Source organism: Cenococcum geophilum, assembly GCF_001692895.1.
Source record: "Cenococcum geophilum 1.58 unplaced genomic scaffold K441scaffold_13, whole genome shotgun sequence".
Lineage (NCBI taxonomy): Eukaryota > Fungi > Ascomycota > Dothideomycetes > Gloniales > Gloniaceae > Cenococcum > Cenococcum geophilum.
This window is the reverse complement of record NW_027137571.1, coordinates 1,080,580-1,103,662: the sequence shown is the minus strand read 5'-3', so window position 1 is coordinate 1,103,662 and position 23,083 is coordinate 1,080,580. Positions and strand designations below refer to the sequence as shown.

The window sequence follows — 23,083 nt, the reverse complement described above, 5'->3', positions numbered from 1 at the left end:
TAAAGTTTAATACTATACCAATATCACGACCTTCTTGCAGTGGCCGAGCCACCCCCAATCTCCTTCCCTCCCTCTCCTCCCTCCCATTACTCGGCGCCAAGCTATTATATCGTCGCTAAGCTATTGTGTCGTTATACGTCCGAACTGGGTAGGCAATAACGTAGTTAATAGTTATTAGGCATTAAAAATATTTAGTATATAAAGCTTTAAATTGGAATTATAATCTACTATATTATATCCTACGTACGGAGGTCGCTAACAAAAGTTCTTGCACCTTCCTAATTAGGAAAGTATGCGACTGCGCACGCGCAATTACGGGTGCGCAGCTATCAGCCTACCATACGTAAATTTAGACACGACCCTGCTACAACTGCGTAATTTTTAGCACTGCTACGTAAGCCGTGATACTTGCTGCGTAAATTATAGCACTAATAAATTTTTATAAAATTTAAGTTATAATAACTACGTCAATGCTATTAATTATATAATTATTTTAATTTAGAATTCATATAAAGCTTGCAAATTTTTATATAAAAATATAAAAATATAAATTTATTAATATACTAAGAGAGTTAGTAAATTACTTTCCTAATTAGGAAGGTGTAAGAACTTTTGTTAGCGACCTCCGTAGAGGGCTCTGTATTAAAGCTCTACAGTCTAAATATATACTATATTTATGACCAATATATTTTTTAGGCCCGGCTTAAGTAGGGCGCCTTGGTCACTACAGTAGATCCTTACCTAGCAGTAACTAAGGCGCCTTAATCTTACTACTACTTCTAAATTAAGTAAAAGCTCTATATAGGGGGGTCCCAGGGGGTCTTCCCCTAGAAAACCTCATCTCTATATATATTAATTAAAGTTTATATAATAAAGCTCTAAATTAAAGCTTTGGGTTAACTAATTAGCTTATTATACTTAGGTCAAAATTTGCGTTGGGGGACCAACGTTCCGCATGTTAAATTAAGGAGACTTATCTTAAGATCTGTGTTGTATAAGTAGTTAGAACTAAACTAGTATTAGCTTTAGTTTTAACGCAGCTTAAAAGGGCAGAAAGTGTGTTGACTTTAAAGGAATTATTATTATTAAAGTTTTTAAGGTGAATTTCACTAGTACTAGCCATATTTATAGCGTCGTATAATAGGGAGTAAAGGTTTAGTTTCGTAGTTAAAATTTTGCGGATATTTAGATATTATCCGGATATTATCCAATATCCGGGCTATCCTCAGATAGGATTATTATCCGCCCGACCGGATAGGATAATTTATCCTTCGCAAGCCTGTTCTGATTCTAGTGTTCGCGCACAGGCCTTCTACTCTGCTCGCCCTGACGGGTTAAGGGATAGGCGCCCTTATATAAGAACTCAATGTTTCTTATTAGGCGATAACTCTTCTACCGCAACGCGTATCTTAACCCTTTTATAACGTCTAGTTATTATAAAAATACTATAAGGTAGGAGCTCTTTAATTTCTCTATCTATTACATTAAATAATGACGTTATAGCTATATTATATAGTTGGTTGCGTTAGTCGTACTTTATTAGTTATTGGTCGCATTTTCTTATTAGTCGCATTTTCTCGTCGCAATCTTGCCTTACTACTATACCTTATATACTTCTCTACGTCTAATTATCTCTAAAATAATACGAGCTAAAAGCTCTTTTTCTTCTCTATCGCCTCTATATTGTGGCAATATTATAGCTCTATTCTACAAGAAGTTAGATATAGGTAGTCGGTCAGTTTTAGTCTAGTTTTATTACAATTTTACGTCACTGCATGGGGCTCTACTTAAAGCTCTATACAACGCTCCGCTTAAAGCTCTGCTTAAACTTATTAAAGCTCTATACGGAGCTCTACTAAAGATAAAAGGTCCACTAAAGCTTTATATAAAGCTCTATATAAAGCTCTGCAAAGTTTTACTAAAGGCTCTATAAGAGCTCTACCTATATGGTAAATAAGCACGCAGTGCGCAGGGGGGTCCAGGGGGTCTCCCCCTAGGAGTATTCTTACTATCTTTTCTATTTTTAGTAAATAAGAAGGTATTAAAAGTACTAAATAAAATTATATATATCCTTACTTAGAATAAAGCTTTTAATTTTAACGTTAAGTTTTACTAGTTTAAATTCTTATATAAAAAGCAACTATTAATTAATAATAATTCATTGCTTAACGTCCGATTTGGATCCCTATTGGGCCCACGCGGACTACTCCTTATTTATATATAGGGAGAAAACTCTATTTAAGAAAAATAAGAAAACCCCGTAATCTATCTCCCCGCCTTTTAGGACTCGCCTACTTAGCGCCTACGAGTCGCCTATGGTGCTCTACTACCTTACTGTTTGACCTCCTTAGGAACTACTGCTGCCGTAATAAGCCTACAGACGCGCTAGTATTATAAACTATTACTCTACTACTGTAGAGTTACTAGGGGGCACCTACTGCTTACCCCCTTACCTTTTATTACTATTTCCCTTGCAACCTAGAACTAATTTAGCATATTTTAACTAATAAGCCACTAGGTAACCGCCTTAAGGCCTTTTTATGTTAAGAGTAGTGTATTATAGTTCTCTGTGCCAGCTGCTGAGAGTATTGTTTCTTAATTGGTGCGTAGGGGGCATAGCAGTATTACGTGTTTTAGTGTCTGTCTTGGCCAGCCATATTCGCATCTTAGGCTACCTACTAGGACACCTACCCAGTAAAGCCAATCTTTTAGTCCTATTATTCCTGTTCTTAAGAGTGTTGCTATTGTGTTTTCTGCCTTTGTTAGGCCTTCTCGGAGCCCTTAGGTATTTACCCCCCATGGCGTTGACCATGCTATGGCTTGGGTTCGTCTTGCCTGAGTCAGCCTCTGTACCTTCGCAGGTAGTTATATATTAGCTAGTAATACAGTAGAGTTCAACATGCCTGCTTATCCAGGCCTCTACCCCAGTTTTCTAGTGCTTTGGTCCCAAACTATAAGCAGTTGGCTGCCACCACCAATTGCGGGGAATTTCACCAGTTCTTTTGGATATCTTATAACGGTATTACCCGAGTACCAGTCTACCCCCCAGTAGTCTGTATAAGAGTTTCCTCCTAGAGTTGGTACGCTTTCGCACGGCTTGGGAGCCTTCCATAGCCTCTAGTTTCACGCCTTCTTCATTGTTTCCGCCGGCGCGGGCATAAGCTGCCGTTTCCAGGGGTCGCAACTCCCATCTTCGCGCCTACTGACGTAATCCTACGGAGGCGTCGTAGCTGCATCCTGCAATATAGTTGGCAGCAACTATTAATTATATATTAAATATGGCTTTAAACTAAAGCATTAAATTAGCTTAGTAATTATGAACTCGGGGCAGAATTTTCGTTGGTTCCCCTAACGATCCGCATGTTATAATAATCATAACTTATGTAGCTAATCTAATAGTTATGTGCATCTCTGCTTGAAGCACCCAGATTGGTCGCACGCCATTCTCGGACGCAAACTGGTTGAGCAAATCTACCAACATGAGCAGGATGGTGTACAAGAGACCGTAGCTAAGGCATGCTAGGGCGTGAGACTCTCTTAGGGCGATTGGGAATGGACCGTATATACAAGCCTTTTGTTTCAGTTTGGGGTAAGGTTCGGATGACTCTTGGAAAAATTGACCGGCCTTTATATATTTCCGTTTCAGCAAACCCTTCAATCTATATAGAAGCTCGCAACTAAAAATCATATAGCTCAAGCTTATTGGCTAGATATCTATTATGTTTTGAGCAGTCTAATGCAAATATTGGTACCGTAAATCACCGCCGGTAGGTATATCTATCTAAAGTCTTGCTGTTGCTCACCCGCATCGTGTTCGGCGTTTATCGCTCCTCGCTTTGCTGGTGTGCGTCGAGGATTCTACTTCTATCCCTAGACACTTACTTGCTCATATACAACGATCCTTCCTTCCTCCCCTGAGTCCAACCACGCTAGTCCACGTTTATAATGCATCCCATCTCCTCGCTTTCTTTCTATCATCAAATTCCTTATCAGTGTTTCTCTTGCACCATTACCTTCCTACAGACATAACGCCAACATTGCAATTTTCTCTCTCACCGATCACCCTCTCAAACACTCATGTATACTCCGACGCCCAGGCTGCATGGAGCAGGATCCCTAACTACCCCGGTCGGCGGCGGCGCGGTGTCCCCATAGCGCCAGTGCGGAGGAGCGCCGAGGGAGGCGCGCGAGTCATCGATGGCGCAATACGACGCGGCGAAGATACTGTCACGCAACGCACAATGTTCGGAAGGTATACCGTGCACAAGCGGTGTCAGGAAGTGGCGTGTCGGCAGGGTAGTCAGGCGCTCAATCGGGCCGTGGGCTTAATCGCGCACGAGAACTTGAAAGGCCGGGTGCGGGCATGGGTGGTGCGACGCGCGTTGCGGAGTGCGCGGATGAGGGTGTTGCTATGGTGTTGTTTTGTCGTGAGGAGGAAGCTGCGCACTGTGATTGAATCCGTGAAACGCTACTTTGTAATCAGATCCGTTTCTATTCTCGGTTTCAAGTCTTGTTTCACAGTGGAAAATGATGGCATGAGTGAACAAAAGTGGAAGTGTTCTAGCTTGGTATATTTGCTAATAGCAGCAAAAGCAGCAGGAGGTGGTGGCCATTTATCCTCTCTTGTACTAAATACCAACAAACAAAAAGAAAGGGTCTAATGAGTGGTTCACCCTGCCACGGGCAACTATCAACACAGACCCAAGTGGCTAGGCAAGCCGTCAGCCAATCTAACGAACGATAGAGCGAGCGACCGGAAATGTAGCAGGGAAGCCGATGAACTCGAGGCTCAGTGGGGGGAAAAGCAAAAGGGGGATATCATACTCGCCAGCAAGACGCGACTAAACCGAACCGAAATGAGAAAAGGTGACAAAGAGAGCGCCTAGGACGCCGCGCTCGAATCCCCCCATGATAGCAAAGGAAGAAGAGCAGTTAGACCGTGTAATAAAATGAGGTATAAAAAACATCGCCGTGTGAAAAAAAAGTTACGCGAACGATGTAGAGGTGGGGAAAGGTCATCAAAACAGCCTCCTTGCCACCCGTTCAATGCCGTCGATTCCGTACAATGCCAAAGCGTACATTCCAATCAAAACAAAAGAAGAAAATGCGAGGCCTTCCAGTCATTGTATTCACTATAATACCCCCCGGCAGATGCAATGCTATGCTGACCCAATCAATTCATTAGTCCAAAATTAGTCCGTCGTATAACCTTCATCCTCTCCCGTATTCACCTTCATCAAATTTATACCATGCTTTTCAACTTTAAATGGAAAGGCTACACTAACACCCACTCGCTCCCCCTCTTAACGAATTTATCAAGCATCATGGCTACGTCAGTAAGGACGAAGCGGCAGATGTAGAAGCCGAAGAATTCGGCAGCGTGGCGCATGCTAAGGTCTAGCCCGACGTGTGTAGGTGACGAGTGCTTGAGGCCTGGGTCTTCGACTTGGCGGGCGATTTGATCTATTTTGAAACTGTCAGTACGTAGATACACTCCGATAGTACCATAAGTGGGCGTAAGGAAACATAAGTCTAGGATTAATAGAGGAAATGTATCGTAGACGCTGAACTCACCCAAGATCTGGACCGCATCAAATAACCTCGCCAAACTACCCATATAACTAGAATTGGGGCCTTCGAATACAAGGCTTACCACTTCCCTCTTCGCGAAACGGATATTCGGCAGACCCGTCATAGGCAGCGTGGGCATGGTCAGCGAGTCTTTAGGCACCTCGTTGCCAGCCCCTTTACCACCGGCCATCGCACTCAGATTCACAGCCGAACTCTTTGACCGTAGCTTCCGCCACGATGTGAGGTACGACATACTCTGTGAGACGGCACTCTTAGGCACAGGATCGTGTGAGCCAGATCCATGCGAGCTTTGTGAGCTCTCGGGATTAGTTGAGTTGTTGCCAACCATGTGTGCATCTTTGAAGAGAGACGAAACACCGTGAACTCCAACCTCATTGCCGAGTTTCTTCGAGAGTTGGGTCTGAACTTGGTCTAACACAACCTCAAGCGCCTGCATCTCTTCTAGAACAGCGTCCGCATCTAGCGTGTCGACGCCGGAGAGTTTCTGCAGCGCTGCAGTGAGAAGGTCGCAATTAGATATTTTGTCGTCAATGTTCTTTATCTTAACACCTTTAACACGCCACACATCGCGAGGAACGAAGAGTTTTGTAGAGAGATAGCCACCACGAGGGTGTACAATAGTTTGGTAGAAGCATCGCATGAGCCAAAATGGCCGTAGGAGGTATGACTCTGGGCAAGGTTCAAGCGGAATAGGGGCGTTCACAGCGAGAGCGTTAGGAGAGCCGGGGCTATAGGGTGAGTGTATATCACTTTCGAAGAGGTGCATGCCGCCAGTCGGAAGCCCCTCGACGTTGAAAGTTGGCACCGTTGGCGTTGGGATGGTATATGTAGCATTGCTTTGCTTTCGTCCAGAGAATGAGAATGTGGTACTTAGAGGGGTGCCTACCGATCCCTCTGAGCCGTCGGGACTTGATATAGATAAGGTCCTGTTCTTCAGACTAACAGAGGACTTATTCTTTCGAATACCTGTACCCAAGCTCGAAGACTTTCCTGGAAATTTGGAGGTACCAGGTGATGACGGGGCAAGCGTGCTATCATTCAACACCAATTGTGTCAAAGCAGGCGTTGCGGGAGAGACAGTAAAAGCAGTATCGGCGGGACTTGGCACAGGTGGAATGGGAGAAGGAGCTGTGAGCCCAGAAGTTTGTGACGTCTGGGAAGCTGGTATTCCTGGCATCTTAAAGACAGGGTCCGGTATGCTTTCACTGTCATTTAGGGCTGCCCCCGCTGACTTCGGGATGGGAGGTATATCCGGAATTGAATCCTTATTAGACATCGAAGGTTGCTGGGTTAGTGAAGGTGTAGGCACTGGTGGTAGAGACGTTTCGATCTTTAGTTGTTTCGCATTCTGACCTGAGAGCCTTCTGCTCCGAACTCCTGGTCCCTGACTGCCGCTAACGCTAGATGATCTTGGCATGGTTATGGGTGGAGAATTAGAGGGCTTCGAAGTAGTAGAATCGGATATTGAGGGCAGTGCACCAGTTGGTGGCGGAACTGGTGGTGGCATATGGTTCGGTGGTTTCTGTGATAATCTCGAAGGATAAATAACCTCGGCAACCGTGGAAAGCGAAGTGCCCGCGGTCGTTCGGTTGGAAGACACCGAGCTATTCCAAGTAGTGCCAGAGAAGCCGCTAGAGTCAGACTGTCGAGGGAGGGCTGACTTTGTTTGAAGGTCGAAGTCGAAACCGTCTAACATGTATTCCTTCGTCATTTCATCCAACAAGCGCTCCTCTTCTTCGGCCTCGTCCCCTTGGAGGTTGAATTCAGCGCTCTCTCGCACATGAGGCAATGAATCGTTCCGATTTTGGGTTTCCCTATATCGATATCTCGCTGCAGAGATAGCTTCTTCTATTTCTACCTCACGTACCCTCTCCTTTGCAAGTTCAACCTTTCTCAAAGCGTTAGTGAAGAGGTCGGGTTGTATTAATGGGTCATCTTCCTCGAAGGGCTCGAGACCATCATCGTAAGCGGCCTCTACAGCTGCATCCAATGCAGCGTTAAACTCGGCTTCTGTAGCACCGCTGCCTGTATGAAGGTGTTTACGCCGAAGCCCAGCACCAGGCGATAAAGAATGCACCGAGGAAGAACAAGAAGATCCACCAGACTCATCTATCGTATCAAGCCACGATATTGACTCACTGCTGTTTCCTCTAGAGTGTTTTTGGGGGGGATTTTGGTCAGGTTGTAGTAGGGCCTTTTGTACGCCAGGCTCATCAAATGGATCTCTCTTTGTCTGGGGATTAGGTGATACGGGCCGCCTAGGAGATAGCGGCGGGGGCATATAGCTCCTATCCATAGGCGACTCTAGAGCCCCCGTCCGTTCTAGGATCCGGTCTCCATTGCCCAACTTCCCTGGTGGGGGCTGTAGGAGGAATCGTGAAGAGTTCGGTATTGTACTTTCCACCTCCCGTATTGCCGTCGTTAATACAGACTCCCTGAGGCCCGGCGTTTGCTCTAGCCTTAACGAAAATGGCATGGGTTGGAGGTTAGGTTCTGGATCCAGATCCGGTTGTACCGACTTGTCATTGACGATCCTCGTCATTGTGGCCGTTTCGATGATGGCAGGCTCTTCATCATAATCTTCCGTGGCATCCAGTAATATGGATTGAGAATCCGCATCCAGCGACTCATTACTCATAGGCCTGGCTGGTAAGGATTTACCCGCTGCAGATTGGTACGAAGGGTCTAGACGTCGAAGTTCTTCAATTCGGTTCGTGTACGTCACGCGCTACACGTAAAAAACAGTTAGTAAAGCCATCACTATCACTAGTATAAAAGGTTTTTACGTACGATTGCCTCCAGCTTCCTTTTATCCTCTTCACCGGAACTCCGGACCATAACCTGCTGCAACAACTTACAGGCGTCCCCATACGCCTCCATCGCTCCCTCAAAATTCTGAGCATGGTCAAGCAGAACTGCGGTATTAGCTTTTTGCAAAGCCTTCGAAAGCATCGTTTTCTTATCTTTCTCCCTCCGCTCTCGATTGCGCGGGGGAGTGTTTGCAATTCCGTCGTCAAGTCTGCTGCTCGCGTCACTGTGACTGCGCGTCCTTCGATTTGATTCGTTGTCCCTTGATCCAGTGCGTCTGTCTCGAGGGATATTTTGATTTTGATTCTGGGAAGGCTCCCGCCCGGCGCCTGTCGAGGGCCGCGTGGCAGAGCTACTTTTGTATTTTGCGTCTAATTCAAGAACCGTTGCGGGAGGTGAACCAAGTGGAGGCTGCCCCAATCTACTGCGCGACGAGGGACGCTTGTTGATTTGTATTGTATTCTGCGATTTGGGGCTAAAGTAATCAGTTGAAGCGGCAGTCGTGTATGTATTTGGCGTATACAACCCGGATGTGGAGAGCGTATCAGTCGCGGAAGTATTTGGAAAATTCGGATCGTATACCGTGGTTGGAAGGAAAGGCAAGGTAGATATTGGCGGGAGAGCGGTCACGGATCGCGAGGGGTCGTATACTGGGGAATGCGGTCTGGAGCGTTGGTGAGGACTCGATGCCGGCGAGCGTCTTGGGTTCGTGGTGGATTTTCTTGGAGGCGAATATTGATGCGCCGAGGATCCATGGAGAGAGGTAAATGAGGGTGAGCCGCTGATGCTAAGTCGTCTCGAAAAACTGCCTTGGCGCGAGTCTTTCTCTTTCGCTGACGACTTACTCGAGGTCGTCGACTGCGACCAGCGATTGAGGTTCCCAATTCCTTCCCTTATGCCACCAATGCTCTCCACAGCCACATGGGCAACACTCGAACGCCGTCTCGACGGAGGCGGTGTGGGTTTTTTGTAGGGTATAGCGGAATCAGGGTGCTGGTCCTTGAGCGAGGCAGAGCGCTTGACAGTAACGACCGACGAGGAGACAGAGTTGGACCTCGAGGCCTGGCGGTGTAGGGGTCCCGTTGGAGGATCGGAAGGCAGAGAGGGTTGGGATAAGGAATTGTACATGTTGATGGTGTTGGCTTAGTGTCTCAGACCCGCCAAGTGACGGTTATGCACAGGTACCCGAAGTTCATGCAAATGATAGATACGGCATGGCGGCTCCAGGAACACGCTGGTTGCAGACAGCGATACAGCCGGGGAAGATTTCAGCGGGATGGGTGCTGCTGCGGTGCTGCTGTTGGGTGCTGTTGTGTATCCAAAGACATGTGGTCGTGGAGAATCTGAGAGCCGTCCGGCTGCCGAACACGCTTCTGGCGGCCCTGACCCTGAAGCGACAAGGGGTTTCCGTTCCCCTTAGACCAGGAGAAGATGCGTGCAAAAGACGTGGCTTGATGCCAAGGACCGCCTCGAATCGCTGAAGAAATAGGTTACCTAGACGCCGCAAGATTCGTGATATTCAGCTGCCCTAGGATTCCCCAATAAATTCCACTGCTGGCTACGCAACCATTTGCGTGCCCGACGCCGCACGCCTCGCGCCTCGAAACAGCCCGTCCGCGACGAATCACTCGGGTCTCGGTCTTGGGGCTCCCTGCTTTGCCTAGCGTTTGAGGTCGGCCCTGGAGTCGGCCTGTCAGGGGTCGGAAGAGGCTGCACGGGGCCTCTGCGTCTGCCGAGGATGACGATACGCCTTTGGGGACAGTGTGGAGAACTGTGGTCAGTGCTGTTGACGCCGTCCTTGCGACTGCACATGCACGACCAGGTAGCGAAATGAGACTGGAGCCAGAAGGGATGGCTGGAGTAGAGAGCTCACGACACCCGTCTGTGATGTGTAGCGACTAGTAGTGGAGTCGCTGTCTGGTTCTACTTAAACCAGAGTATATGTGGTTTTCCCTGGTGGGCAGAAGAAATAGTTAAGCTGAGGCTCCTACCCTCTGCGTTCCGGTGTCAGCTGCCCTGAGACAATCTCAACCAGCACACTAGTCAGGCAAAAGTCGGCAATGCTCAGTATATCGAACGTGTAGACATAGACAATTAATTAAGCATTAGAACGGCTTGGCACCTTCCATGAATTTTCATTCTCCGATACGCGCAATGGACAAAGCCGTGTGCACGTCCGCTTCTACAAACTACCAAACCACCTGTTGCTGTCTGCCCATCGTCCAACCATTCCCACGTCTGAGCTGTTTAGACTCTTATACTGCGACGTTTCAGCATCAGCTATCCCATCATGGCGTTATACTGCTTCCAATTCGTGCTTCACCATCAGTCATGTTCCCTAGATCATTGCGTGTTCCTTGGAAGAAGAGCTCCAGGGAAATGCATCGCAGATCGATCCACCCAAACCCCATCGCGCATGCATCTAGTGATTTACTGCTCGTCTCCAAGATCTCAATGCAAGTCCGCCATCATGTCCTCCTCTGGCTCTGTATTGTCATCCCACGTCACGTCCATGGCTTCCCCCCCTGCATTATTAGGAGTTGATTTGCGATTCTGTCTCCGCAAATGCTCGAGATACTCTTTTGTTAGGCTCAACCGGTAGTCTGCCGCTTTCACTTGCTCAGCCAGCAGATTAGTACGTTCCGTTTGCTCCATGAGCTCTATGTATTGCTGTTTCTCCGTCTTAGCCAAAGGCCCTTGTGTAAGATCTGGGAAAAATCGAAGAACCACGAGTTCCTTCGGGTTCGTTACGCGGTCGATGCGTGCATTTAAGTATCGGCCATCTATCAGTGACTGCAGGTAAGCCTCGGCCTGGTCTGGCGTTTGGTTTAGCATATTGGCCACATCCGAGACTGGAATGGCAGAATAAGTTCGCTGCAGGTTGGATACATAAACTCTTCGTGAATGATCGACGAGTTCCTTAACGAGACCCTGGTTACCGTCCTAAACATATGTAGAAATTAGCATACGCACTCTCTTTCACATAGCTGCGGTGGTACGAACCTCTGCCCATATTGGAGCCCCGATGTCGACTTGAGCATGTAGTTTGCGATGCTCCATGTTTTTGAATGCATCCGCAAGAGCTTCGTAAGCCTTTGAAGCAGCCCTAACCTGCTTAATGGCGGAAGAGCTGGCAGTCCTTGGAATCGCAAGAACCTGTGTTTCTTATCAGTACTCGCTCGTTGTAAAATGAGAAACAGTTCTCACCGCTCCGTCCGCTAGATAAGCTACCAGGATCCACTTCTTGTATGCCTCTAGCATGAACCCGCTAGCAGTATTAACAGCAGGCGACACAAGAATATGCTCTAGGAAATGCAGAGCCTGCTTATATTTGCGCACGCCGAGATATGCCATAGCCCCCAAAAGGAAGTATTCTTGTACATCAGAAATGGTTATTTTCTCACTGTGGCCAGACCTTGTGGTAATATAATCGCTGCTGTTGGTGAGATCAGCACACGCCAGAGAGCTTTCCTGCTCCTGGACTGCCCTTGGTATGTGAGATGGCAAGCAATGAATATAGTTGTCGAGGATTGGAAGCGCCGCAACGTATCCTCTGGCTTCAAGACAGAGGCGGATAAAGAGCAGATGTGTAGATGTGAAGGTGCCTGTTGAAGGATCCAGCCGGATCATTGCAGATCGTATTGGGGCTATCGCAACTCCCGGCTGCAAACGACGTCAGATAATCCATATGTTCCTCTAAAGACACAGAGAAAGTCCGCATACCATTCCCACTACCCGAGCAACGCGTTCTGCATATTCTACCACTCTCCTCCAGTCCCCTCCAACATAACGAACTTGGATTGGGTCAAACGTCTCCAGGAATTCCACGAGTTTCCTCCATAGTGTTCCTTGTGGCCGAAGACTGTCCGGAATGTTCTTCAGAGATTTCGGGTGTTCACCGTAAGCTTGAATTCGGTAAAGCAAGGCATAAAGATATGCTATGGTGTTAACGGTGGGGTTGAGGATCTACACTTGTTAGTAGAGTCCCTGGAGATGAGTCATGAAGTAAATCACCTCTAACAGGTCTTGGCCAGTGTCGGCGCCTTTAATGAAAGCATTTGGGGGCACTTGCGCAAGCGTTGAGAGGAAGTTGCGGACTTGGCGATCATATTCGAGGTTGGACTTTAGCTCTGGTGCATCGGGTTGGAATGAGAACAATATGCTCAGAAGATCGGCCATGCTGGCAGCCCGCGGGGTTGACAGTAATTCTCAACTGCCAGCAAGAGTGAGTTTCGGGTGGTGCTTAGGAGGTATTCGGAGGCAGCTATAGAGGGGCAGAAGGTGAGGTTTGTTCGAGGTCTGTTGCCTGCCTGCCGTCGAGGATTCACCGCACACCGAACTCACCTCATCCCCCAAAGCATAACAGGCTAGCAAATTCTAGCAGGTTCGATAGGGAGAAAAGGCATAAATTTTGGTATTACTGTAGGAAGACAATTGACAATTGATTTGATCGCCGCAAAACAGAAGCTCAGCCATGACTCTGCATAAGGCTGCCGCCATCACTCATGCTCTAGACTTAGCAATGCCTAACACGGAAAAGGCGTCGCACGCACTGCTACTCGTTTAAACTTTCGTCCTTGACTCAAGACCTGGGGAGCGTGCTGGGGTACGCAGTAAGCCCAAATACAATTACGATTAAATATTCGCTTCCAGGACGATTCTAAATGGCTAACTAATAAAAGAGGATATCATTCAGTAGGAAAAACGTCGGACAAGCGTCGGACAAGCGCCAAACAAGCGCCACAAACTCAAGACTCCAGGAAATGCATGTTCCAAAACACCTAGAAAGCACTCCAAAAACCCCTAGTTCTTTCATCGTCTCTTGTCCCTTACAGCCGTCTCCATACGGCGAATCAGTGATTTCAAGCCCACCCCCTTCTCGCAGTTCCCCTCTAGCCACGCCTCCATCTTCTCCCTCACACTTTTCATCCCCTTAAGCACGGGCAGCTTCCTGCCTTCCTCTTCCTCCAAGTGCATCAATGGATTAAGGAGCAAGTCCAAAACCTCGTTCCAAATCTCCGTCTGCCAGTACCGCTTCAAACTCTCCCGGATTCGGTAGGTCTTAGTGGCTCCAGCGCCCAGCGCCGCCCCACGCTCTGCGACAGTTTCAATGTATTTACCAAACAACAAGCTGTGTACGATCCCCGCAAGTCCATGGTAATCAGCCTGGTACGTCCACGGTCTCAACTCGCGCATCTCAGCACAATCTGCCTCACTAGTCTTCCAATCTGCAATGAACTGCACCTCAGGTTTGAAGACCTTCATATCTATTCCACGGCCGAAATCGATAAGCGTGACGCCCTTTGCCGCCCAGCCATCTCGGCCATCACGCTGGTATTGTGCAGACCAGTAATCTTCTGGCGGTAAACTGTCCAGACGTACAAGGACATTATCAGCTTTAAGATCTCCGTGGATGAGACCTTTGGTATGGAGAGCCTCTACAGTTCGGAAGAGTTCAACAGTGAAGAACATCGCCACCTGCTCATCCATGACACCACCGCCATTGATATCGGCCCGAGCGATGTTGACAAGGTCCAATAGTGTGCCTTGGTCTCGGAACTCCTCTACCAAGAAGCCTTCGTCCTTAAAAAGATGCATTTCATAGGCGTGGATGACGGAGTCTGCAGGTCGAGAAACGCCCAGACGGCGCTTGGCCTGACGGATGATATAGAATTCCCAAGCGGATGGTGGATCTTCCATTTTAATAGCTTCGAGCGGATTTCGCTTAAGTCCGAATTCTCCTTTGCCCATCTGAGCGGGTTTTCTTTCCTCATCTTCGTCTTCCACGGGCGTGCTTTCAACCAAATAAACAGGCGCGAAAGCTCCTTTTCCAAGCTCCCTCTTAACAGAGTAGGTTCTCTCAGACGTATCGAATCGAAGAGTAGGCATCACCATCAAATTAGTCGCGGTCTTGTCATTTGCATTCTTGCTCATCTTCGTTACAGCCTTTGTGAATTTGCGTATCTCAGCGCTTTTCCCCGAAGTCTTACTCGCGTCTGCATAATAGCCGTCGTACGAAGATAGCGGTGGCTGAACTTGGCTCAAAATGACCTCTCGAATAGCTTCATCGACTGGATTACATTGCGCATCTTTGATGATCGGACCCTTGGGTACCGTCTCTTTTGTCTCTACAACTTTCTTTGCTAAGGGCTGCGCTTTGGAGGCTCCTAGTGGTGCTTTGAGTTTCTTCTTTTCTAGTAATGCAGGCTGAGGAATCTTCTCGTGGGATTCACCCGCTCTATCTAGCTCATCTTGAAATGGGCTGCTCCAAGGCTCCCCATCGTGTTCAAGTACTGTAGGGGCACCCTTCTGGCGGCAAGGTGTCTTCATCGCAAAATAGTCCTTCTGCGAAAGCGCTGTAGCAGCTCCGATCGATGATTCCGTCTTCTCTACAATTGGCGTCATGAAGGGGAGCCTGTTTTGTGCCACCTGCGCTTGGTCTCGATAAGGCCGCGTTGGAACCTCGCAGTCCTCTGGCGGCATTGGAACAAATCGTGTTGGTAGTGCAACTGACCCTGGCTCGGGAGAGGTAGGTGTGGCTAATTCGTGATCGCCCTCATGAGCGTCCTCCTGCGGATCTTGGTGGACTTCCAAGGGCTCGTCTTGCGTATTTTCAGTCTCTTCATCAGATCCATCAGGCTGATCGCCTTTGGGAATGTGCTTGCTCGCGGTAAACTCCGACCATTCCGAAACGCTCTTGACTTCGGTCTCATCAGGCTCCTCATCTGCGGTAGTCTTCATAGTAAAGTCGGCTCCAGTCTGATCACCGAATTCGCTGGTTGTGCCTGAGATTCTCCCTGTGCCAGTGCTTTCTCCCGCGCTAGTATAGTCGTCGTCATCGTCATCCTCACTGTCATCCCCACTATCAGACCCTCCTGCCAAGTCGCCTTCTGTCTTCAAAGGCTGATTGAAAATGCCGTAAATCTCATCCATAGCTTCCCGGGTGTGGAAAGTCATTGTTGGTTCAGCTGATTTTTTACGTCTTAACTTTGGACCCGTTGGAGATGCCAGATTTGTTTGAACTACGTAACATTAGCCCCTCTTTGAAAGGAATGGAAGCAGATCCACCTACCAGTCTGAGTTGCTCCTCGGACCTCCATAACCTTGATCTTACGTGTCCGATTTGCTCGTTCCTCCCTACGAATTTTCTTGGCTAGGTTAACCTTTTCAATCTCCGTTTGTGAAGGGGGTGTGTTTTCATCATTTAGCACGAGATTCTCCTCAATGCCTGCGGCAAGAGCTTGGACCCGCCCTTCTCTTCGTGATTTGTCGGTGACGTGCCCGGCCCTCTGCTTCGGCTCTTTCGTTATAGACTGTTTGTCATGCCGTCGGTTTTCTGCATCAGCCTGGGATTTCTTCATTTCTTCCTTCTTCCGAATTGCTGCCCAATCATATTCCATCCACCCTCTATGCTTAGCCCTCAGTTCCTCAAAAGAGAACTCAGCAGCCATTGGATCACTAATATTGGGATAAACAGCTTCCAAATTGACAAACACGCATTCTGTTTTTCCGGTCTTTGGGTTCACAGTCTGCTGTTGCTCACGCAGTGAATGTGATTTTGGTTCGATTAGAGAATCTGATATGGACTGAAATACATAAAGCAAAGCCAACCCCAGCCATTAGTCCTGTGACCGTAAACAATGAGAATGAGGGAATGATATAGCCAGAATTAACTTACCTCATCCTTGAAAATCATCATCTTGGGAACTCCAGTGTTCTTCTTGCCCGCCTTCAATGTCTCACCAGCCCATGGCTTCGCCTCCACCTTGTTCTCCTTCTTACGATCTGCTAGTGACCCGATGCTATCCCATCCCTTTGTACTGCCACTTGAGCCTGGTTTCGCTGGTTCGTCGGCATCCGAAAAGATTGCCAGTTTCTGTCGGCCGGATTTTGATGTGCTTGCACCAGCAGCTGTCCGGCTATGAGCCTGCGGGTCTACCGGAGGAGTTGGTGTGTGAGAGAATGGGTCAATCTTCGCCGCCAGCGCCGGGCGTACAGTTGGTAGTGCCGGACTGGTAGGCTCTGGGACATCTTGCGGTCTGCTAGCAAAACGGTGTTCGAACTCTCCGAATTTGCGCATCAAGCGCTCCACCGGCCGTGCCTCCCGTTCTAGACCTAGCTTGTATACCTCCTCAGCCTGTGTCCACCTCCCAGCATTCTCCAACCAAGCCGCGAACTCCTCATAGAACAGCGCCAGGCCGTCTCCAATATTCTGTCGTGCCAGATACGCAAAAGCTTCACGTGGGGCGTCTGAGAAAAAGCGAATGTAGTGGAGCCACAGCTTGAGGTAGCGTGGATCGTTCCTGTAGTGTGTGGAAGATTGGAAGGCCTTCGTCGCACGCTCTAGTAGTGTTGATAGTTGCGATTGCGGTGTATTCTGTGCAGAAGGGTATGCATCAAGGGTCCACTTGACGTATCGGTCGTAAATGTCGAGTGGGTCATCAGACTCGTCAATAGCTAGGAGTTCCTTCTCGTACTCTTGTCGGATAGCGTTATTAAGGTCCTGGGTATGCGAAGGAGGAGGAGATTTTGTCCCGAGCGACAAAGGAGAATACAACTGTGCAAGAGCTTTTGCAGAGCGCCCGCTTGGAAGAGACTGAATATTCTCCTTCTGGTTTTCGATGATGTCGAAGTCGATCAAATCGTCGGAAGGCATAGTGAAAAATATCAAAGAAGAAAAGACCCAAAACCAAAATACAAATTTGAACTAGAATCCTTACTTCACTACCTCTTTCCTGGTGTGATAAAGGTAGAGGCGGGTTGTTGATAGTCGAGGTTAAATGATCGTCCGTGCCCTTGTTGACTATCGTAAATGTAAACACACTAGTCGTCGCTAGCCACCCAACTGGGCTTGGCATCCGGGATACCAAAATCCTTCAGATACTGACTATGTATCTGAGGCTCTCACTGTATGGTAGTAACTTAGTAACCCATACCTTGGTCCTAGCTTCTGGGCCACCCGAATAATAACTGTTCTCCAGTTCAGAGTACAATTGTAATGTATTTCCCTTACTAAGGCACTATCATTATCGCTAGTAGTCCCTTAAATATGCTTCCTTAAATGGTTGAATTGTGTTGCCCTAAGAGTGGGGTGTATTTTTAGAGTTTAGATTGAGGAGAAAACTAACATCTTGTCTTGTCACCCCTCCACTCTTTCAAACAATCCCATAATTTTTTTCCTGCAATCAATTTTATCGCAACTCAAAATGTATCTGAATCCTTTTGCAAATACTTGGACTTGCGGTTCATCCGCCAGCCCTGCAGTGGAGGAGTTTCATCGTCGTCTTCCAGAATACAATTCCACACCACTCGTCAGTTTGCCAGACTTGGCGCGGGACTTAGGACTTGGTCACGTCTTTGTAAAAGATGAATCTTTTCGGTTTGGCCTCCCTGCATTCAAAATCCTCGGAGCATCTTGGGCAGTCTACAGAGCTGTCGCTGCCAAGGTGGAGCTCCCACAAACGTGCCCATTAGACGAGTTGAGTGTTTCCGCCAATACTCGAGACATCACGCTGGTGACGTGCACTGATGGTAATTGGGGCCGGGCAGTGGCCCGAATGGCCAAGTATTTACGAATTCCTGCGATTGTGTTTGTGCCACATAATATGGACCAAGCAACGAAGGAGAAGATCGCTAGCGAAGGTGCTAGAGTGTCAGTTGTATCTGGAGACTACGATGAGTCAGTTAAAGCTGCTCGGAAAGAGGCGGAAACTTCAAGTGGCCTTCTAGTGATGGACACATCCTGGCCTGGTTATGAAGAAATACCTAAGGTATGAGTTCCTACGAAGAGAACCGTAGGAGTTGCCACTGACTAGTATATGTAGTGGGTAGTTGAAGGCTACTCCACTATGCTTACAGAGACTGATCGGCAAGTTCAAGAACAAACCGGCAAGCAAGCCACATGCGCCATTGCCTCTGTAGGGGTGGGCTCCTTCGCGCAGTCAGTAGCTATGCATTACAAAAGCAGAGCCCCATCCGCGACTGTTGTAACTGTGGAGCCGGAGACAGCTGCTTGCCTAAAATCCAGTCTTGAAGCAGGGAGAATCATCTCTATAGAGACAGGTGATACTATCATGTGCGGCATGAATTGCGGGACTGTCTCTTCTATTGCCTGGCCCATTTTGCGTGATGGCATTGATGCGAGCATGGCCATATCGGATGCTGAATCCCATAAGTCAGTGCGGTATCTCCATGCTCTTGGAGTGCAGGCTGGCCCTTGTGGCGCTGGGCCCTTGAGCGCACTCAAAAGGCTTTGCGAAACGCACGAGTTAGGGCTTGGTTCTGAATCTATAGTGGTGCTGTTTTCCACTGAGGGCAGTCGCTCCTATTCTGTACCATAAATGATAAGATCATAGAAGATCCATTGGGTTTGCTTAATCCAACAATTTAATGTATAATTGCTACGAATCTTATCGATCCGCTTCATAGATTCGTTAGGCCTCCTCAGTACCACAATTCTCTCCCCAAGTCCTACCTAAGCAACATCCCGTACACCGCCGAGAAAAGCGTCCGCGGAAAGAGTTATTCCTCGTGTCCTTGACATGTCATTGTGATTTGTGATGAGTGTCTGAGGTGCTTCACAATTTGATATACAGGAGGCCTTTATACTTCTCAAAAGTATCTGAAACCATTCATGAGAGCAGAACTGCGCCAGAAAAATCGAATAGGCACCTCAGCGATGTATAGTGTAGAACTTCAACCACCCGAGCGACCGCCCCCCTAACATATAGCCTTACTCAAACGTACTCATAGCAAAGGAAAAAGCATCGGAGCTCAATAAAGTAGGAGCAATTTCATAGCCCGCACTTCACTATTTACCGCTCATTGTCATAGTGAGTAACATGAAAGAAGAATCTCCTATCTTCCACATTTTAGCTCCCCCACTTCTTTACGTCGCCCGCCAGGTTTTCTAGCTTTGTACATTTCCACATCAATAATGCTCTTGGGAAAAGCGAATGTTTTAATCACATCTTCTGCTGATCTGAATAAACCTCAAGGGATCAAACAAATTATGGAACCAAAAGACCCTTCGCTTGAAGACGAATCGTTACTTAGGGCAGTATCTACGCTTACTCTGTTTTCGAATACGTCCATGTAAGCTCAAACCTTCAACAGAAACGGCCAAAATCCATGCTATTGGCCCTGCCTGCAGAAATCCATCAGCTTATCTTCATGCATGTTGCCTTCCCACTCCAAATAAATACCTGGCATAACCCGAAACAACTTCCGAAGACGCCCTTGGACTCACTTCGCCCATTTGTTGAAGCCAATGGGGAGGATTGATTAAATTTAAGTCGTTGGTACTATCTTGTTGTAAGTTCTTCAGCATCTCGGGGCAATACTTCAAGCCCGACGGACCCCGCGTCAGTTGTCCATTCTCCGCGTCAGTCGGTCAATTTACAGCGACGTGCGGCAGGTACTCCATGTATATGATAAATTTTACCAAAGGTGTGGGAGTTGTTTGCGCGTGCTCGCCAATTGGTGCACGGAGCGGCAGGAGCGGCAGATCTTAAGGTTACCGTCAGAAGCTAGGTACCCACTGAGGAGTGAAGTGTAATGAACTCGAAGGGAGCTGCAGGGCGTCAGCGATTGGTTTGAATTTGAGCGTATCGGCATGAAACGACAACATGGATGAAGTTGCTAGGACGTTGTTATTTCTAGAACAGCCACATCAATACGAAAAATCGAAGACGAAAGGACTTTCGAGTACGCTCGCAGCGATCCTAGGAAACACTTCTATCTTAGTTTTAGACAGAAATGCCTTCACAAGATAAGCAAGTCCTACTACAATGAAAATCGCTAGGAAACATCTTCACATGCTAAATGATGGCTTTCGATATAAGCGGCCTGTTAGTGATTTTATGGTATCTCTTGAAAGACATGGTGATGGTACTAGCCTAGGGTGGAGGTGCACTTGTACTTCATTGTAGAAGTAAACAAGAGATATACCTACAAAGTTGCTTCCAAGACTAACGTGTGCCACGGGGGGGACGCTTTGACCCCTTCAACTACTCCAACAGCCCAAGGCAAGCAAACGGCTCTTCCTTCTCGTCCTCCTCTTCAAACCCGACACACCGCCAACACTTCAGCAAGCCATCCGGATCATACCTCTTCTTCACCGCCAACAACCGCTCATAATTCCCACCCCACCACGCCTCCTTCCAGTCCTCCGTCCAGGGATTCGCCTCGTTTACATACGCCCCGCTCCCCGGCGTCAGCGCCTCAGCACGCTCGGTCAGCTGCGCCAGCCGCTGCACTCCAGCCTTCCGGTCCGCGACGCTCGAGTTCCACGCCCACGCCACGCCGCCGCCCAGGTGCCACAGGGTGTTACGCCAAGCGGGCGTCGCGGACGTAGCGTTAGGCTCGTGTAGTACGAGCACGGGGTTCACGACAGGGATGTACGGCGTGATGCCTTGATTGAGGAGGTACGCGAGGTAGTCGAGCAGCTGTGCGCGGCCGTCGGCGGAGGCAAACAGCGCCGTGGGGATCAGCCGCGAGCTGATGATGCGCGTCGTCCCTACGGAAGCGGTGTTCGGGATCACGTATTTGGTGTAGAAGGAGTACCAGTCGGGCATGGATTCAATGACTACGGTCCCATTGTGGGCGAGGGTGTAATTGGCCACGGCCGCGAGGGACTGCTTGGCTTCGGTGAGATTTAGCAGCGGTGTTACGTTGATGAGGTTGTGAGAGCCGAGATGACCGCCCCAGCCTTCAGATGACCAGCGGAGAGACTCGTTTACAAGGAGGGAGAGAAAGGGGAGAACATTTGCTGATGTTGCGGGGAAGGAGAGGGATGCTGCGGTGAGGGGCATCACAGGCTCAACTTTATGTGTGCTTGAAAGAACAACACCAAAGGTACCACCCCCTCCACCTCGGAGCGCCCAGAAAAGATTACGGTTTTGGCAAGCATTGGCGGTGCGGAGAACGCCATCTGGTGTGATAATGGTGAACTCCAATACACGATCTATACCAAGCCCGTATACGGGTGAGAGAATGCTGTGTCCGCCGCCCATAACCCAGCCGCCAGAGGCACCGATCGTGGCTGCATAGCCGCCAATGAATGTGACGTTCTGCCGGTGCGCAAAGGTGTAGATGTCGTCAAAGTTCGCGCCCGCACCGGTGGTGATGGCTGGGGTGGAGGCATTGGCGGAGCAGCCAGCGGGGACAAAGGACGAAGAATAGGAGAGATTAGTGAGCTTGCGGGTCCATAGAGCGAGTGAGCCGCGCTGGCTACTGCGGCCCATATAGTCATGGCCGCTGTTCTTCACGGAAAGCCTGATTCCTGTACGCTTGGCAAAGGAAAAGGTAGCCAAGACGTCCGCAGCTGAGTGGATTTCGACGTAGTATGGCGATACGCTACCTTGGTTACAAGAGACATTGGTGTAGGCAATGGGGTTGTTGGGGTTCGTATTATCGAGGAGACATTGATCCGTAGCATTTGAGAGGCATATCTCGCCTTGTCCGTTCATGAAGGCGCCGAATTGTGGACTTCGGAAGGTGTTCAATGTATAGTTGGTCTGGATTGCAACGCAGGCTACGGCATCGCGCTGGACTGAATGGCCGTTATAGGTGGAAAAACAGGGCAGTGACAGAGGCGTGCCTCTGTGAAGGTGGCCATTGATTGTGGCATTTAACGATTGCCATTCTGTTTCACTGATCGAGGCACATAGATACAGGCGAGCAAAGGTTACGAAGCTGACCAGGAAAACGTGGATTTTGGTATTTGAAACTAACATGTTCCAGGAAGGAGGCTTGTGGTGAGTATAAAACAACAGACCAAGTGAAAAAATTGAGACGAGAAAGTTCAACAGAAACCAGATCCATGGAGGGAGTATGTTCCTGCATATATTACTCAGCGACTGCACCTGCATATCCATTATGAACTGCATCCTTACAGCGAGAGGCATTAGCGGGCCTATCAGTCAGTTAAGGGAATGAAGCTTAGTTGGTCGAAGTATCTATTTGCTTCTGGATAAGCAAGCAAATACATGGCGATGCTCACATGGTGATAGTGAGATTAAAGATCCTCGGCCGACTGCACATTGGGTCTAGGATAAAACGCAGCTAATCATGGCTAAATGCCAAAGCAAACTTTCATACCAACGCATCTAGGGAACAATCCCGAAAAATACCTGGCTAGAGGACAACCTCTCAACCTCTCAACCCTGCCAACAATACAGTGACGATCTTTATAGATCAGGAGCCCGATCCTGCAAAATGCCGTGCGACCACTTACCGTCTTAATCATCCTTCGTCAGCAGGGGGCCTGGCCCGTGGTTCTAAGTTCACGATAATCCGGCAGAATCACGATCATCCGGTCCGGTCCGGTGGAACCTGCATAACATGCGGAACGTTGATCCCCCAACGTAAATTTTGACCCGAGTTTATAAGTAATAAGCCAATCAATTTTAGAGCTTTATTATATAGACTTTAATTAATATATATAGAGATAAGGTTTTCCAGGGGGAGACCTCCTGGGACCCCCCTATATAGAGCTTTTGCTTAATTTAGAAGTAGTAGTAAGATTAAGGCGCCTTGGTTACTGCTAGGTAAGGATCTACTACAGTGACCGAGGCGCCCTACTTAAGCTGGGCTTAAGGATTATATTGGTCACNAATCTAGTATATATTTNGACTGNAGAGCTTTAATANAGAGCCCTNTACGTAGGATCTNATATAGTAGA

The 23,083-nt window shown here is 48.2% G+C and overlaps 5 protein-coding genes across 5 annotated transcripts; 1 reads left to right on the top strand and 4 right to left on the bottom strand.

Annotated features, from left to right (window-relative positions):
- Positions 1–5,275: 5,275 nt before the first annotated feature.
- K441DRAFT_552395 (uncharacterized protein) lies at positions 5,276–9,528 on the bottom strand (the record flags this gene model as incomplete). Its single annotated transcript, XM_067643147.1, has 3 exons — positions 5,276–5,463; positions 5,575–8,320; positions 8,383–9,528. 3 exons carry the CDS (start codon positions 9,526–9,528, stop codon positions 5,276–5,278), a joined length of 4,080 nt encoding a protein of 1,359 aa, XP_067505918.1.
- Positions 9,529–10,480: 952 nt separating this feature from the next.
- On the bottom strand, positions 10,481–12,895 carry K441DRAFT_657038 (uncharacterized protein). Its single transcript, XM_067648114.1, has 5 exons — positions 12,415–12,895; positions 12,124–12,366; positions 11,608–12,063; positions 11,404–11,556; positions 10,481–11,343 (listed from the first exon to the last, which is right to left on the bottom strand). Exons 1-5 carry the CDS (start codon positions 12,577–12,579, stop codon positions 10,852–10,854), a joined length of 1,509 nt encoding a protein of 502 aa, XP_067505917.1. The 5' UTR covers positions 12,580–12,895; the 3' UTR covers positions 10,481–10,851.
- Positions 12,896–13,016: 121 nt separating this feature from the next.
- Positions 13,017–17,166, bottom strand: K441DRAFT_632716 (uncharacterized protein). The gene is made up of 3 exons (XM_067646355.1): positions 16,079–17,166; positions 15,473–15,986; positions 13,017–15,422 (listed from the first exon to the last, which is right to left on the bottom strand). The coding sequence occupies exons 1-3, from the start codon at positions 17,054–17,056 to the stop codon at positions 13,213–13,215; spliced, it is 3,702 nt and encodes a 1,233-aa protein (XP_067505916.1). The 5' UTR covers positions 17,057–17,166; the 3' UTR covers positions 13,017–13,212.
- A 170-nt stretch (positions 17,167–17,336) lies between these two features.
- Positions 17,337–18,822, top strand: K441DRAFT_694940 (tryptophan synthase beta subunit-like PLP-dependent enzyme). Its single transcript, XM_067652770.1, has 2 exons — positions 17,337–18,170; positions 18,225–18,822. The coding sequence occupies exons 1-2, from the start codon at positions 17,607–17,609 to the stop codon at positions 18,738–18,740; spliced, it is 1,080 nt and encodes a 359-aa protein (XP_067505915.1). The 5' UTR covers positions 17,337–17,606; the 3' UTR covers positions 18,741–18,822.
- Positions 18,823–20,375: 1,553 nt separating this feature from the next.
- On the bottom strand, positions 20,376–22,297 carry K441DRAFT_657035 (FAD-binding domain-containing protein). The gene has a single exon (XM_067648113.1). It carries the CDS (start codon positions 22,275–22,277, stop codon positions 20,409–20,411), a length of 1,869 nt encoding a protein of 622 aa, XP_067505914.1. The 5' UTR covers positions 22,278–22,297; the 3' UTR covers positions 20,376–20,408.
- Positions 22,298–23,083: the final 786 nt, after the last annotated feature.

Coding starts and splice junctions, on each gene's coding strand:
- K441DRAFT_657038 (XM_067648114.1), bottom strand. CDS start 12,579: ATGGCCGATCTTCTGAGCATATTGTTCTCATTCCAACCCGATGCACCA. Junction 12,367..12,414: donor CTGGCCAAGACCTGTTAGAG/GTGATTTACTTC, acceptor TAACAAGTGTAG/ATCCTCAACCCCACCGTTAA. Junction 12,064..12,123: donor TTGCTCGGGTAGTGGGAATG/GTATGCGGACTT, acceptor CGTCGTTTGCAG/CCGGGAGTTGCGATAGCCCC.
- K441DRAFT_632716 (XM_067646355.1), bottom strand. CDS start 17,056: ATGCCTTCCGACGATTTGATCGACTTCGACATCATCGAAAACCAGAAG. Junction 15,987..16,078: donor TGATGATTTTCAAGGATGAG/GTAAGTTAATTC, acceptor TATGTATTTCAG/TCCATATCAGATTCTCTAAT. Junction 15,423..15,472: donor CCGAGGAGCAACTCAGACTG/GTAGGTGGATCT, acceptor AATGTTACGTAG/TTCAAACAAATCTGGCATCT.
- K441DRAFT_694940 (XM_067652770.1), top strand. CDS start 17,607: ATGTATCTGAATCCTTTTGCAAATACTTGGACTTGCGGTTCATCCGCC. Junction 18,171..18,224: donor GTTATGAAGAAATACCTAAG/GTATGAGTTCCT, acceptor TAGTATATGTAG/TGGGTAGTTGAAGGCTACTC.
- K441DRAFT_657035 (XM_067648113.1), bottom strand. CDS start 22,277: ATGGATATGCAGGTGCAGTCGCTGAGTAATATATGCAGGAACATACTC.